This window comes from Panicum virgatum, chromosome 5N (genome assembly GCF_016808335.1).
Source record: "Panicum virgatum strain AP13 chromosome 5N, P.virgatum_v5, whole genome shotgun sequence".
Taxonomy (NCBI): Eukaryota; Viridiplantae; Streptophyta; class Magnoliopsida; order Poales; family Poaceae; genus Panicum; species Panicum virgatum.
The window spans coordinates 65,170,972-65,186,473 of NC_053149.1; the positions used below are offsets into that span (position 1 = coordinate 65,170,972).

The following is a 15,502-nucleotide window of genomic DNA, read 5'->3' on the forward strand; positions in this document are numbered from 1 at the left end:
TTTCAAAAAAAAAAAGAAAAGAAACAGGAGAATCAGAGATGCGTCTCTGCGTTGCGCCATGAATTCAGAATTCGGACCGACCGAGCGGCAGCCTCATGCCCTCATGCCATATGTTGATGCACTACACGTCAGCCGTATGCAGACAATGAGATAGCTCAACCCAAGATCCCTGACAGCATAACATCGCAATAGCCCGCATGGGCAATCAGTAGTTTGTATGCTATTGCTATAATTGTCTTTCGCTTGGCCGGATCTGGTTAGCCGTCAGCAAGTTAGCACAAATGCATGCTCCAAGAGGCCTGGTGTCTCCTTTCGTCCAACCAACGGCTGCTGAACTTCGAGAGGTACTAATGGTATCTACCTGATGTCATGATAATAGTGAAAGAAAAAGTATTACACCTTGTAAGTTTCTGCCAGACGAACAATTACTGATTGAACCGTCTCAGTCAAGTGTCTCCTCTAATTCATATGATTGGATCAAAGGAACCTATCAGTTCTCAGACAAAATAGCAGTTCCACGCGCGGTTTCGTTTTCGCACTATTGACCTCAAAGTCATGGTGTTAGCTTGCTGGAGGGAATCCTATCCTACAGATTCAATGGTCTTCTTCAGCCGTCAATTTGGGCAAGATTCCTATATTAAATCATCAATCATTTTTGGGTTGCATATACGTACATCTCCAGCAGTCCCCCAATCCTCAATCGAACTACCATATCGGGAGAGTAAATAAGAAACTAGTACTCCAATAGTATCCCAAAGCCCTTCTCTTTTTTCAATAATTATTGGGACATCCCAACAATTCACCCCACCTCTCCCTAAATAAAGAGGGGAGTTGTGACTCTCCCAATAAGATAGTTGGATTGAGAGAAGGTTATTCAGAGACTGCAAAACAACTCCCTCGATAATCCTAAAACTGCTATCGGGACATCTTCCAATAATAATTATTGGGAAAAGATTATTAGAGGACTGTTGAAGATGTTCTAAGCCAACTGAACTGGGGGCCATGCTTAATCAGCCACGGCTCAGTACTCGACTACTAGTACTTCAGATGCATGTACTTGTGCAGCTCCCCAGCTGCCAGCTCTAAACACTACGGCTTAAGTTTGGGTTCTCCTGGCGTATCTGCATACGAGATTGTGTGTCGCCAGAGGCCCATGACGCAGGCAGATGTTTACAAGCACTTGCTGATTAGTCTATTGCGCTCCAGCCAGCTGCAGCAAGGCTGAGCCTGAACCTGATCTGCACAACACGGATTCTGCATTTCTGCTACATTTCTAGACTACTGTCTACTGAGGTTCGTGCACGATGGATAGGCCCAAGCGAGCACCGGACAAGAACGTCCAGCCAGGCCGAGGCGATCCTCAACCAGCCAAGCAGAACTCGCAGCACTTAAACTAGTTCAGAAGCGAGCAAGCGCAAGGGCACAAAATCGACGAAGAAGCCTGGGTCTCTTGGCGCCAGAATCTTACATGATTGGGTCCTTCGAAACCGATGCCCCGCGCTTGGATTCTTCCCTCGCCTCCGCATCCCCACTGGCCTTTACGCCCAGCCTAGGATCTAGCTCCTCTCCTTGAACCACTCACCGGCGCTCTCGCTGCGCTCGCCCAACACTAAACACCAACCACCCTTTGCCCCAGGCGTCAGCCGGATATCCGGTCCCTATATATAACGGCAGGAGCCTCGTCTGGAAGCCTCATCGATCGATCACCATTCACCAGTGCCGGTGCCGCCACTATCTCCGGCGACCACCACCGCGTCGCAGCTTGTAGCTGATCGATCGATCGGTCGTCGTCTCGTCGTCGCTAGCGATCGAAGATGACGTCGGACGACCCCAATGCGTACAACATGACGCTGGCCTACTTGCCGGCCGCCGGCGTACCGCACTGGCTGAACAAGGGCGACAACGCGTGGCAGATGGTGTCGGCCACGCTGGTGGGCATGCAGAGCGTGCCGGGGCTGGTCATCCTCTACGGCAGCATCGTCAAGAAGAAGTGGGCCGTCAACTCGGCGTTCATGGCGCTCTACGCCTTCGCTGCCGTCTGGCTGTGCTGGGTCACCTGGGGCTATCAGATGTCCTTCGGCGAGAAGCTGCTCCCGTTCTGGGGCAAGGCCGGCCACGCGCTCGGCCAGGGCGTCCTCCTCGGCCAGGCCTCCCTCCCGGCGACCGAGCACCGCTACGCCCACCACGGCGCCGTCGAGACCCCCGGGATCATGCCCTGGTACCCCATGGCGTCCATGGTCTACTTCCAGTGCGTCTTCGCCGCCATCACGCTGATCCTGCTCGCCGGCTCCCTGCTCGGCCGCATGAACTTCAAGGCGTGGATGCTCTTCGTCCCGCTCTGGCTCACCTTCTCCTACACCATCGGCGCCTTCTCCATCTGGGGCGGCGGCTTCCTCTTCCACTGGGGCGTCATGGACTACTCCGGCGGCTACGTCATCCACCTCTCGTCTGGCGTCGCGGGGTTCACCGCCGCCTACTGGGTCGGGCCCAGGTCCACCAAGGACAGGGAGAGGTTCCCGCCCAACAACGTCCTGCTCATGCTCACCGGCGCCGGCATCCTGTGGATGGGCTGGGCCGGCTTCAACGGCGGCGACCCCTACTCCGCGAACATCGACTCCTCCCTCGCCGTGCTCAACACCAACATCTGCGCCGCCACCAGCCTCCTCGTCTGGACCTGCCTCGATGTCATCTTCTTCAAGAAGCCCTCCGTCATCGGCGCCGTCCAGGGCATGATCACCGGCCTCGTCTGCATCACTCCCGGCGCAGGTATGCTACACACGACGACTCAGTCGATCCGATCCCATTCCCATGCGCTGTTACTATTCACTACTACTAGTCATCATTAGCAATAGCTGTAGTATTACTAACCAGCAGATACGTTAATCACAACGCGCCAGCGGGCATATAGCTAGGGCACGATGTCATCATCACTCTGTCATCAACGAAATTAGACACGGACCGCCATTTAATTTTTTGTAGCTTGTGATTCTTCACAGCTGCGCTGCACTGAATCTACCCTCCTCTTTTGACCCGTGTCAGTAAAGCGTGGTACCAGTGAATTGAGAGTTCGACATCACGAGTTTAATTTATTCACTTTGGATAGTGCTGTAGTTTATCTAGAAGACTAATAACAAAGTAGTCCAACACTTTGTGTAATAACCAACTGCTGTGCGACAGACATATGACACCCGAGTTACTTTATTTCGCCCGACCGCCCGAGTGCTCTGTAGCGTTTCCCTCGACTGAGGAAGTTTGGGGAAAGTATGCTGAGGCCGTGTTTAGATGTTTTATAAAAAAATTTTGCGATGTAATCTTACTAATTTGAAGTACCAAATGAAGTTTATTTACAAATTTTTTTGCACAGATCGGTTGTAAATCGTAAGACGAATTTAATGATGTTAATAAATCCATGATTAATTAATAATTAGCCGATGGTTAATGTAGCATCACTGTTGCAAATCATGGATTAAGTATGCTCATTAGATTCGTCTCGCGATTTACAGCCCATCCATGCAAAAAGTTTTGTAAATAGACTTCATTTAGTACTCCATGCATGTGTCGAAATATTCGATGTGACATTTTTTTTTGCGTTTACGGGGTTTATGGGGTTAGAACTAAACGAAAAAATCAGTTTAGATTCCATGAACGAGGTAGGACAGCTGAGGTCTGAACAAAAGTGACCTCTGCACGTGTGGAAGATTATTCATATCAACTAGCAAGAAAGAAAGAACATATTTTTTTAAAAAAGATTTTTCGCACTAGATATCGTCTCTGTGTGTAGCCTACCATGCTTTAAAAGCTGAGTATTTCTAGAAGGAAACAAAAGCAGCAAAAAGCAGCTTCCTTCTTTTTTTTCCAAAGCTATGAAGACTTCTAGTCAGATTGGAGTATGCACTGAGACATCAAGAGACATTAGAGTGATCAGACCACCGAGAGGCACCAATAATCTTGGAGGATTATTTTCTTGTCAGCCTAGCTACGTAGACCGTAGTCATGCATGCTTCCACTACCTCTTTGACAGTTCAACACCAGGCCAATCTCTAGTAATTTCTATACTATTTAGCTGCAGCTTTCATTTCACTACTGCAAATAAAATAAATTTCAAAATGGGCATAAATTTCCTATTGTTTAGAAATGTAGGCATCTCCAGCTAGCCTCTGCAAAATAATGGAGGCATTTCTTGTTATATTAGTAAGTTGTAACTGAGTAACTTATGTCGTCCACCTCTGCAGGTCTTGTCCAGGGTTGGGCGGCGATCGTGATGGGTATGCTCTCGGGCAGCATCCCGTGGTTCACGATGATGGTGGTGCACAAGCGCTCCCGCCTGCTCCAGCAGGTGGACGACACCCTGGGCGTGTTCCACACCCACGCCGTGGCCGGGGTCCTGGGCGGCGTCACCACGGGGCTCTTCGCGCACCCGTCGCTGTGCCCGATGTTCCTTCCCGTCACCAACTCCAAGGGCGCCTTCTACGGCAGCGGCATCCAGCTCGGGAAGCAGCTGGGCGGCGCGCTCTTCATCATCTCCTGGAACGTGGTGGCGACCAGCCTGGTGTGCCTGGTGGTGCGCTTCGTGGTGCCGCTGCGCATGCCCGACGACGAGCTGACCATCGGCGACGACGCCGTGCACGGCGAGGAGGCCTACGCGCTGTGGGGCGACGGCGAGAAGTTCGACTCCACCAAGCACGGCTGGTACTCGGACAATGACACGCACCACAACAAGGTGCCCAGCGGCGTCACGCAGGACGTCTGATCTGATGGGGGATCATATCGCGCGACGACGGCGATGGATTGGATCGGAGGGAGATTTGAATAAGTGATGATCAGGGGTTTCATTTGGTTCATCCACCAATATGCTTGCTTGGTCATGTGTTGGGGTTGGAAAAAATTGGTTGATTCGACTGCATGCTACGGTCAGGAATGCACGCAGTTTTTAAAGGTGATTGCGTCGTGTGGGTGGAGTTGGTCGATATTTGTCGCAGTTTGTTGGTCGTCGCACACGCGCGTGCACGCGCTGTGGAATAATGTGTGGTACTGTGATGAACTGATGAAAAGAGAGATTCCCATGATACTCCATTATTCTAGATTATTGGTCTGCTGTTGAGGATAAATCATCAATGCATCTTGTAAACATTTTTTTTCTAATAAGGATAACTATAGTCGTATAGCGTACACTACACTTTTATATTAGCGAGCTTGATCCTATACCACGTACACCCTCTTATCTTTACCTATTTCTAAAATAAGCAATATTTCTTTGGTCCATTTATCGAAGTTCTAATTAGAATCCGGATGACCGGTTGTTAAGTTAAGGATTCGAGACTGTTTAGAATTAGCGTTTGACGAGTAAAATAGAAAAAACTAAAAGCCTCGACCGACACATACTATGTTAATTAATATATTTATATGAATTTTCGTAACAATGCCTGAGCATATTAGCTAGTTAGGGGTGTCAATTAGTGATCTTTAGGTGCACCTCCAATCCTCTTTAGTTCAAAATTTTGTACTATTTCTTCAAAATCAGATCTTATTTTGAAAAATTACTACAAAACTTTGAACCAAAAAGAGTTGGAGGTGTACCTAAAGATCACCAATTTGCACCTCTATAGCTAGTAATAATTAAGTTTGTGTATTGTGTATAGTGATTCGAGCCTGTGGGTGGAAACGGAACGGTCGCACCTCCACCACACCATCGATATGGTTCTATCCGTCATAAAAAATTACTAGTAAGCAGTGACTTAGTAAGTGGAATAAAAAAGCAAACAAAAATGTAAGACTCAACATGCAGCTCGCTAGGCCTCATTTTGAATGGGCCGAACTTGGACAATCAATGTTAGTGGGTTGGACCCATCTAAACACGGCCTAAAATTTTCTGTATATGCATGTTTGGTGGCATGATAATCCTTTTTCCTTGCCAAGGGGTTATAAATCCTGATATTGATTCATAAGGTAACTGAGAATTACATCAGCTGATTTTATGAGAAAGCCCTATGAAACGGTAAAGCTATAAATACATGCGTCTAAATCTTCTTCATCATCAATGTCTGATCGCTCCTCTTATCATAAAACTACTGTAGTGGAACTTGGTGCGGATACATCTACGGGTGGTAACAGATCGTGACGCTAGTGGTCTCTTCACAATCCAACTTAATTGTTATATATTTTTACCATAAAATTATATATGATTAGAATCTGATTTTTTAAAGTCCGGTCCTTAAATTACTTAGGCTAAATTTTAAGACCCTTTATACCATCCCTAGATGCATCACATCACCTTACAAACTCGCGAGCATGTTTGAGTACTGGTTGAATATGAATACTGGTTGTCATCTTTTTCATGCTTGTAGAAGACATAAGTGAGCATGTTTGAATGTTTTCGTATACCATTTTTATCAATATAATGATAAGATGTTTGGTTGAAGAAACACGTGGTGCGGATCCACAATTCTCAAGTTTGGTGTGTCAAGACCACAAAATCAACTAATCCGGCGCTAGATCCAAATGCATCCTTGACTCTGGAATTTAGGCTTGGCGTAATGGCGTCCTCTCGGAAAACGACGCTCACTTTCCTTCAAAAAAAAATGAAAACGACGCTCACGTGGATGGTTGCTCAACCGCTCTTCTTGGCCGCACCAAAAGATGGGGAACGCCGGCCCTCTGAAAGTGAGCCCAGACATATAATCTCCACTCAGCTCACGGGTCGCTCCGCTTGGCGTGAAGCCCGAGTGCCCGACGAGGGTACGCGACGTCACGTCTCCCACCAGAGCCACGACTATCTCAAAAAAAAAAAACCAGAGCCACGTGTGTACCCGACATCCATGCCCCACCGCGTCACTTACGCGAAGGTCACTTCAAACAAGGGGACCCGGGCGCTCTTTGCCTCTCCGTCCACCGTGTGAATCGCGTGCGGCGTGCTCCGCCGGACTTCGGGATAGCCGCTCGGTCGGCTTCATAACTCCCACCGCACGGGTCGCCTCCGCGCGGCGGCGAGGAGGGCTCCACGACGGAGACCAGTGCGTGCGGGTGGGCGGGCGGGCTCATCTTTTATCGTGCGCCCGCACTGAGCGGATCGCTGCTCCCAAATCGCAGACCCCAGGGCGCGCGTTGCTTCCCCGGCGCAGCGCAGGATGTCGGACTCGCAGGCCGTCGCCGGCGGCGAGTCGCCCGCCGAGCTGCTGCTCCGCGCGGCGGCGATGGTGCCCGCGGAGCGCTACGCGCTCGCCGCCGTCGCCGTCGTGTCGGTCTTCCTGTACCGCTTCCTCGAGCTCCACGTCATCGGCGACGCCCTCCGCGGCTTTCGGGGCGGCCGCGTCGAGCTCACCTTTCACCCGGCCTCGGAGATCTACCACCGCGTCGCGTCCAAGTGCCGCTCCCTCCACGGCAGGTATGGCAGTGGGCTGTCTCGGTTTGGCCCCGCAATTTAGTGGCAGTACTAATGTTGGGCGCGTTTGGTCAATTGTGATGAAATTTGCGAGCTGGGGTTCTGAATTACGCGACGCATTAATTGCATTCTATGATGTCAATTTAAGTTGGGAATCATGACGGATTTGTAGTATAATTATTAACTTATTAACTATCCAGGTACCTGGCGACACCATGGCTGGCGAGCCCGCATCTGCAGACATTGTTCCTCGGCATCTCTGGGAGGCCCCCATCATTCACGTATAAGAGGTTAGATTCAGTGCAAGAGAGTTAACATTACTCCAGTCTTTTAAATTTCCGTATTCAGTCTAGCCATTTAGACGTCCTTTGTAAAATTGAGTACAGTGGACAGTTGGACCCTGTCAAGAGTTTATTCTGCTCTGTTATACATCACCATGATTTTTAAAATATGTTTGACATCCAATGACCTCATCACAATATAATTACACTCCATCAGTTGTTAATGCGATGTTTAGGATATTGATATGGTATTCGGTATGACACTTTTCCCAGCAATTTTTTGAAAAAACGGATTATATGGTATGAAAGTATTTTTCGCTTAGAAACATCAATCATGTGTCATCAATCTATGTAGCTTCTTATATGTTGATGATCAAAGCTTAACGGTTTGACAATAAGGAATGATAAAACAACTTATATTTGCAATCGGAGGGAACAATATCTAATTTTGCAATGAATTCATGCTGCTCCTATTTCACTATAAAGTGGATTATATATATGCAAATCTCAATCAGCTTGTGTGAGCGCTGCAAGAATATTTGGGCATTGTTTCTAGCTTTTTTACAGTTCCGTGGATGAATTCCTTGAAATAATATTGTTTTGGCGACTCTATTGGTTATCAGGGGAACTTATGGTTTCATAATCAACATGAACTTTGCAGAAAGGGAAAGAAAAAAGAAAGTAAGAAAACTGATTAGCAAAAGGTTGAATTTATTTTATTGAAAGTAATTCTTTGCTTTCTGACAAGGAACACAATATAATTCTCACTAATGTATTTATAAATGATTTTATTGAAAGTAACAAATGATTAAGCCCTTAACTAATTTCTTCAGGATATTTGCTTATTTTTTAGTTGAGTGAGCCAAAACACTATGTTTGCTTTCTTAGTTGGCAGTTCACTAATTGCAATCTCTGCATCACAGACAACTGTACACAGTCCATGATGGTGGAACCATTGCTCTGGATTGGCTTCTTGCCTCTGATCTGGAAGGTAGAAGATCACAGATTGTGTGTAATGTATCTTTACATGGTTATCTGACCTTTTTGGTTATGTTGCAGCTGCAGACGGTTTCATTTCTAAAGATGATTCAACACCCCTTGTAGTTGTGGTTCCTGGATTAACTAGTGATTCTGCTGCTGCTGTAAGTTGCTAGTGTATTTTTAATGTTGACATATTCTGCATTGTATATTTGAAGAGCTCTTGATTTTTCTGTTGTATAACGTATTACTATCTTTCCTAGTCATTCTAAAGATGTAATGACTTGTTGCAGTATGTAAAACACTCGGTTTATTCTATAGCAAGCAAAGGATGGAATGTTGTCGTAAGCAACCACAGAGGTCTTGGTGGTGTGTCCATTACTGTAAGCTATCTAATTCAATCACCAAGTATTTGAATTTGATTTAAACTTAGTTAAGCATTCCTGGTCATTGTTTGGGTCCAGCTTGTAATACGCAATGTTTTCCCAAGATTTGTGGCTCTTACGTTAACCATATATATGATTGCCACAATTGGTGGCGCAAATTGGTGAAGTTCATGCTGTCTGTTTTCACTGCAACATGTTTTAGAGGCACCAAATGATTTTTTTTATAGTAACCATCACCACTGAAATTGTAATATTTATAATTTCCTATGGTAGTCAGATTGTTTCTACAATGGCGGTTGGACTGAAGATGTCCGAGAGGTCATTAAATACCTCCATCAAAGATACCCACAGACCCCACTGTTCTGCATTGGTACAAGCATAGGTGCCAATATTGTGGTATGCAACTTTAACCTTGGCTTAACCTTATTTTTTTGTTGAATTATTTCAGATTATGATGTCCACTTTTTGCTGCTACCTACTACTGAAAAGTGCTAATTGCAGTTTTACCTGTATAGGTAGCTAACAATACGCAAGTGTTGCCTGATTTACGGATGGTAGATTCTCTCTCAAAAAAGAGTCACACACTTGTACAAACTTAATGTTTTTGTTTCAGATTTTCAATTGTGACTTGTTTTGTAACTAGGCCAAGAATCAGCATGATCTATTTTTACAAGAAACTGGTTGACACAATCCATTCTTAATAATCTTTCTTTACATATGTTATTTATATATTTTCCAAGAGAAGTACTCAATGAGGTTAGAATCATTCAGTATCTATCCACTACTTCTGCAATTTTACCATACTTCAGTGAAGCAGTGGTTTATTGAAGTTTGACAAGTGTTCATGAAACCTTGTACTTGTACCCAGCCCCATCGATCCACCCACTTACTCTTCCTCTTTACTTTCTTTGAGCTCACTGTTGTATCCATATTAGTAATTTTGGTTGGGTTTTGATGCGTTCCTGGTAGTTCGTTTGCATCCACCATTGGTGGTCAGTCATCTGGCAATCATGGTCAGATTTTTCATTAATGTTGTACTTTTTACTTTTTTGTATCTCCTGAATCCCATGATGCCCGTGATCATTATTTCAATCCCTCCCCTATCAATGGTAGTTAATCCTAAATTGAAGAATTGCTGTTAGAGTATATTAGGCAACTCCGGATATGGTTAGTTTAGGATTGATTGTAATCCCGGGATAACCTTCCTTATCTCTAGGAGAGGCTACTTGCCCTCCAAGCCATGTACTCCTATATATACCGCCCAAGGGGCTCAATGCAATACATCGACCGCATTATACGCATCCTACCTTTTTTACAATTGCTAAAGTGCATCACTTGATTAGTTGATTTCGGAACATAATATAGACAGTGCATATTTATTCCATATCTTTATACAGGTCAAGTATCTTGGAGAAGAAGGCGAAAATACTCCCGTGGCTGGAGCAGCGTCTATTTGTTCTCCATGGGATCTATTGGTTAGTTGCTGTAATTCACTAGGAAGACTTGAATGCTAAGTATTTAGAAATTTTTATTAAGTTGTGCCTCAATAATTCCAGACACTTTTGCACCTCTCCAAATATGGAAATGCCTAAGTGACTTAAGTCCTGTTCATTTTCCTTTTCCAACCTTTCCTAGCCTTGCTACTCCCTCCGTCCTGAAATGTAGGGCATCCTGGGTTTTCACAGACAGATTATGGAGGTAGAGAAAAGACACATGTACCCCTTATTAGTGCATTGTTCAGTTAATCAATTGCTTAATTTTTAGTGCCCGCACCAAAACCAAGGGGATTAGCCTGCCTTTTTTACTCCCCCGGCCCACCACAATTGATTTTTTTTTTACAAAACTAGCACCAAAACCAAAGAGATTAGCATGCCTTTTTATCCAAAGTACCCTAGGATGCCTTACATTTTGCTACAAATTTTAAACCATCCACTGCCTTAAATTCCAGGATGGAGGGAGTACTTGCCACTTTAGCTTTGTCCTAAGTCAAACTTGTCTAAGTTTGACCAAGTTAATAGACAAAAGTACAAACATCTACACCATCAAATTTAGTTTCATTAAATCAACCTTGAAATATGTATTTATAGTGTATTTATTGGTATTGTGTAAATTAACATTTTTTCTATAAACTTGGTCAAAGTTAGAGAGGCTTAACTTAGAACAAATCTAAAGTAACACATAATTTGGAACATGGAGTAGTAGTTAATGTTTGCTTTACTAGTGAAGCAGGGAAGGCACATTTGGCTCTCCACCTTCTCTTCTTAATATATTGATGTGCAGCTCTCCTGCGTGTTCAAGAAAAAAAAACATTTGGCTCTCCCTGAAAAGCAAGGAAATTCTCCCTTGCAGTGCTCAAGAGAGCTAGACATGGGAACCAAACATACATCCTATCTGCTAACCTTGCTCGCTGGCATGTTAGACAAGGGAATGTGTCTTGTATCAGGAAACATATTTCTGCTATACTAGTTCTGGATATAGTTTCCTATAAAAAGAAGTTTCTCCATAGACTGTCAACCTCATCTTCATTACTGGCTAGGATTCTATGTAACAAAGTTCATTAATTGTTTCTGCAGCATAGTGCCAAAACAACAGACTGATTGTTACCCTCACTGTGTTTTGTTGTTTCACTTCATTTTTGTAGATAGGTGACAGATTTATTTCTCGCAAGCTTGTGCAACGTATTTATGACAAAGCACTTGCAATTGGTCTGAAGAGCTATGCAAAGCTGTAAGCTTCTATTTCTCACTAAGCTGTATACACTCTACATGTTATATGAGACTATTTACTTCTGCAGAATCTCCACATCTTAAAAAGGTACACTAGTGGTACTCAGGAAATTTATGGTCAGTTGTGATTCCACAACTTTCCCCATTGGACCTCTGTTACTTCTCTTAAATCTAAGTTGTTCTTTTAAATAATTTAAGTTCTCTCCTGAGAATAGGAATAACAGATGCAAATATTTGAAAAGCTTGTATTGTAGTGGTTGCTAACGATGTTCAACAGTACAAGTGACTGAACCATAGTTTTCTAGAGTGATTTACAAGTCAACACAATAATATTTCCATGATCATTTGTGGATGGTTAGACTATTCAATGTAGTTTTCTAATACCTGTCTGGAGCTTGAAGTGGATGTACCAGTGTTCTACGCTTTCTGCTTGTTTGTTGCATATAACTAGTTGTGTCCATTCTTCAGTCCTTCACTTGCTGATCTGCTGGAACATAGCAGTCCAGAGGTATCATGACGATGTATCTGAGTTCTGTCTTGTAGGAACATAAATTCCAATTAAATGCAAATATTTTTGGTTGGATGCCTTCCCATGGGCACACATAATAAGAACATGATCACTATTCACTGTTGAGACAGCTTACCTTTGTCTTTTGCAGACATCAACCTGTCTTGGCCCGACTTGCAAATTGGGAAGGTATTAGAAAGGTTTGACTTCCTCTGCTGCAATCTTGATTCGTATTGAACTAAACATTTGTGTTATATAGTATTTGTGTTATTAAGGATAATCTACGAGCTGCCAACTGTTTGACTAGTTATATACCTTTTGCATCCCTAGGTTCTTTCACAGAAATTGTGTCTTGATGGACTCTTCGTGACTTGATACCCCACTGCTTATTTTTCTTTTGTTGCTAATTTGGCAGTCACGATCTATCCGGGAATTCGACCACCATGCTACCTGCGTTGTTGCAAGATATGAGGTACCTTACATGGCAGCAAACCTTTGCTGATTCTATCCTCATTCATATTATAATTCATGTTTCACTTTCCCCGTGGCTTTTATGGCATTCATATAGATAATATTCCAAGTGTCGCTGTAACAGCTTATTCTGTCGAATACACTTTTTTCTACAGACGGTGGATACCTACTACCGCCAGTGCAGCAGTGCTAGTTATGTTGGAAATGTGTCAGTTCCCTTGCTTTGTATCAATGCTTTGGATGATCCCCTTTGCACACGGGAGGCTATACCTTGGGATGAATGCAGGTGAAGTTTTCTTTTGAAACTCATGCTCCTGATTCCTGAACAACTGTTTATGTATCACGGGGATCTTTATTTGATTTACGACCACTAAGAATGCATTAATCAGAAGCTTCTTGATTTGATTTAGGGCCAATAAGAACATTGTTTTGGCAACTACTCCAAATGGTGGCCATCTTGCATTCTTTCAAGGACTAACTGCTGGAAGATTATGGTAAGATGTCTGTACAAATCTGACATTTGTGTTGTATCTGCATTGAGGATTAAATTGTTTTGTACTATAGCATATATATCCACTATTGCTTGATATTCTGAGTTTGGTGTCATCTAATATATTGTGTAGGTGGGTTGGAGCTGCTTCTGAGTTCCTCTTTGCTCTTCATGAAAGCTCTTACATGCATCGGCAGAAGGTTTGGGCACTGAACTAACTCATCAATGGAATCTGCCACCTTAAATGCTCACTTTTTTGCATGTTGATATTTCCTGTTATAATTAAATGCAGGCAAATGATCATGTTTTGCACTCTTCTTTGGAATCATCTATTGATAAGAGCCCATATGTTAATATCATGGAAGATGGAATGGTAGCTCCAGTAACAAAAGATGGCCCTGGCAATAATGATGGCTCACCTTCTGACCATGAGGTTGGAGTACAGTTAAGTAACGGGGTGGGTGGCAGACAACAGTTAGAAGTATCTGGCGAGAAACATAATGAACAAGTAAGTGGAGCAGGGAACGAAAGCCCCGCTGGTTCTGCGAATCGGCAAGGAGATGACATCTACAGTAATAAGCTTCATGAGATAATTGCTCCCGTCAAGAGATCCATAAACCAACTGACACGGCACCAAGGGAGGTCAATCTGGTTGCTTGCCTACATTGCTTTTGTAACATCATGGCCGCTCCTCGGCTCCCTAGCTTTTATCACGTTTAGGAAAAAGTTCAGAAATCCGTTGCAAGCTAAATGACTTAACAGGATAATAAACCCTACTTGTATTCAGTTCGATTGCATCATGCAAAACATTAGAAACCTGAAGGCCTGTGCATCCATTTGATTTCTTCAGTTACACCTATATGTCCAGAATATAAGCTGCCCTGCTAATGGTACATGTACACATCCAAATAATTTCACTGCATCACGAAGAAAAGCTTGTATTCATCTGCTAACTGGAATCTGGTGTAAGAAACATGTCGATGAGGAACATGTTTTTTTTTCCAAATTTAAATGACTTAAAGTCCAAGTTTAGGATGAAAAAATTGTGGTCTGTAGATGGCAAAATTGTCGACCATTTATAAAACGAAAAGATGCTGCGACATTTTTGGTGTGGTGCTGCATGGAGGAGCTGAAACTATCGTTTCAAGTTGCGCGCCACTCCCACCGTCCATTAGAAAAGCAACGATCTCTTTTTAAAAATATTAACTTGCAACCTAGATTTGCGAACTGTTTTTAAAAAAATTACATTTGTCGACTATCAATCTATCATGCATGTCCATATCCTATCAGAAATCTCAGAAGAAAAATTACAACAAATGTGAAACCCGTCCAACCCCATCGCACAACAGTGATGCATGTAGATATTTATGACACAAGACTGAAGATCACAAGGGCAGGGTTCACCTAACTGGTGGGAACCGGTCTAGTTTGACTTGACCGGTTACCGGTCTGGTCCGGTTTGGGCCGGTACCAAACCGGCATAAATTCAAAATTTAAATTTAAATTAAAAAAAATGAAAAATTCTCAAAAAAAATCCTAAAAATACTTCAAGGTGCGACGAATCTAATGGTGTCAAATTTTCTCAAAAATTTGTTCATTTAGTATAGTTTGCAGGGATTTGAAGTTAAACAAAAAAAACGTGCATACAAAAATATACAAATACAATGTAAAAATAGTAGAAAAGAGGGTTGGAGGGTTCATTTAGACTAAAATATGTTATACAAACATTTATTTAGTATACTTTGCGGGCATTTGAATTTAAATCAAAAAAGAAAAAAAATTGAATTTGATCGGTTACTAATCAAACCGACCGGTAAACCGGTCTAACCGGCCGGTATACCGGTACGAACCAGTTGAACTGCGCCATTTGAATTCAAATTTGAATTCCACCGGTTCCGACCGGTAACCGGCCAAACCGGACCGGTATACCGGTACCGGAGGCCGGCGGTTACCGGACACCAGTCGGATATTAAAACCCTGAGCAAGGGATGATGCATATTGATGTTCTGTAACTAAGTTCGTCCCAAATTTCTGCTGCATAAAAGTTGTCATCCTGCTCTTCGGCTTTCAAAGCACCTGACGTGTGAAGTTGGCCGGCCGGCCAGGGCTCATCCTTTGGCATCGCGCAGACGGGCTAGACAAGGACTCGCCACCAGTTCTCCGTGTTCGTGGACCAAATTTTTTCGAGACTCTAAAAAAAAATCGGGCTCTCTGCACATTTCAAGCAATGGTCACTCCAGCGACTAGTGCGGCCCTGTTCGCCCTGCGCAGCGGTGAATGCTTC

General features: G+C 43.8%; 2 protein-coding genes across 3 annotated transcripts; both read left to right on the top strand.

Moving 5' to 3' along the window:
* The first annotated feature begins 1,532 nt into the window (after positions 1–1,532).
* Positions 1,533–5,086, top strand: LOC120676985 (ammonium transporter 3 member 1-like). The gene is made up of 2 exons (XM_039958329.1): positions 1,533–2,766; positions 4,233–5,086. Exons 1-2 carry the CDS (start codon positions 1,815–1,817, stop codon positions 4,748–4,750), a joined length of 1,470 nt encoding a protein of 489 aa, XP_039814263.1. The 5' UTR covers positions 1,533–1,814; the 3' UTR covers positions 4,751–5,086.
* A 1,797-nt stretch (positions 5,087–6,883) lies between these two features.
* Positions 6,884–14,171, top strand: LOC120672996 (embryogenesis-associated protein EMB8-like). Of its 2 annotated transcripts, none has more exons than XM_039953657.1 (14): positions 6,884–7,381; positions 7,579–7,668; positions 8,583–8,650; positions 8,719–8,801; positions 8,931–9,020; positions 9,297–9,419; positions 10,421–10,498; positions 11,665–11,750; positions 12,409–12,457; positions 12,673–12,729; positions 12,884–13,014; positions 13,139–13,222; positions 13,352–13,418; positions 13,511–14,171. In XM_039953657.1, exons 1-14 carry the CDS (start codon positions 7,125–7,127, stop codon positions 13,970–13,972), a joined length of 1,725 nt encoding a protein of 574 aa, XP_039809591.1. In that variant the 5' UTR covers positions 6,884–7,124; the 3' UTR covers positions 13,973–14,171. The 2 variants fall into 2 exon arrangements, with proteins under 2 accessions (XP_039809591.1, XP_039809592.1); XM_039953658.1 differs by having other exon boundaries at positions 8,725–8,801.
* The last annotated feature ends 1,331 nt before the right edge of the window (positions 14,172–15,502 follow it).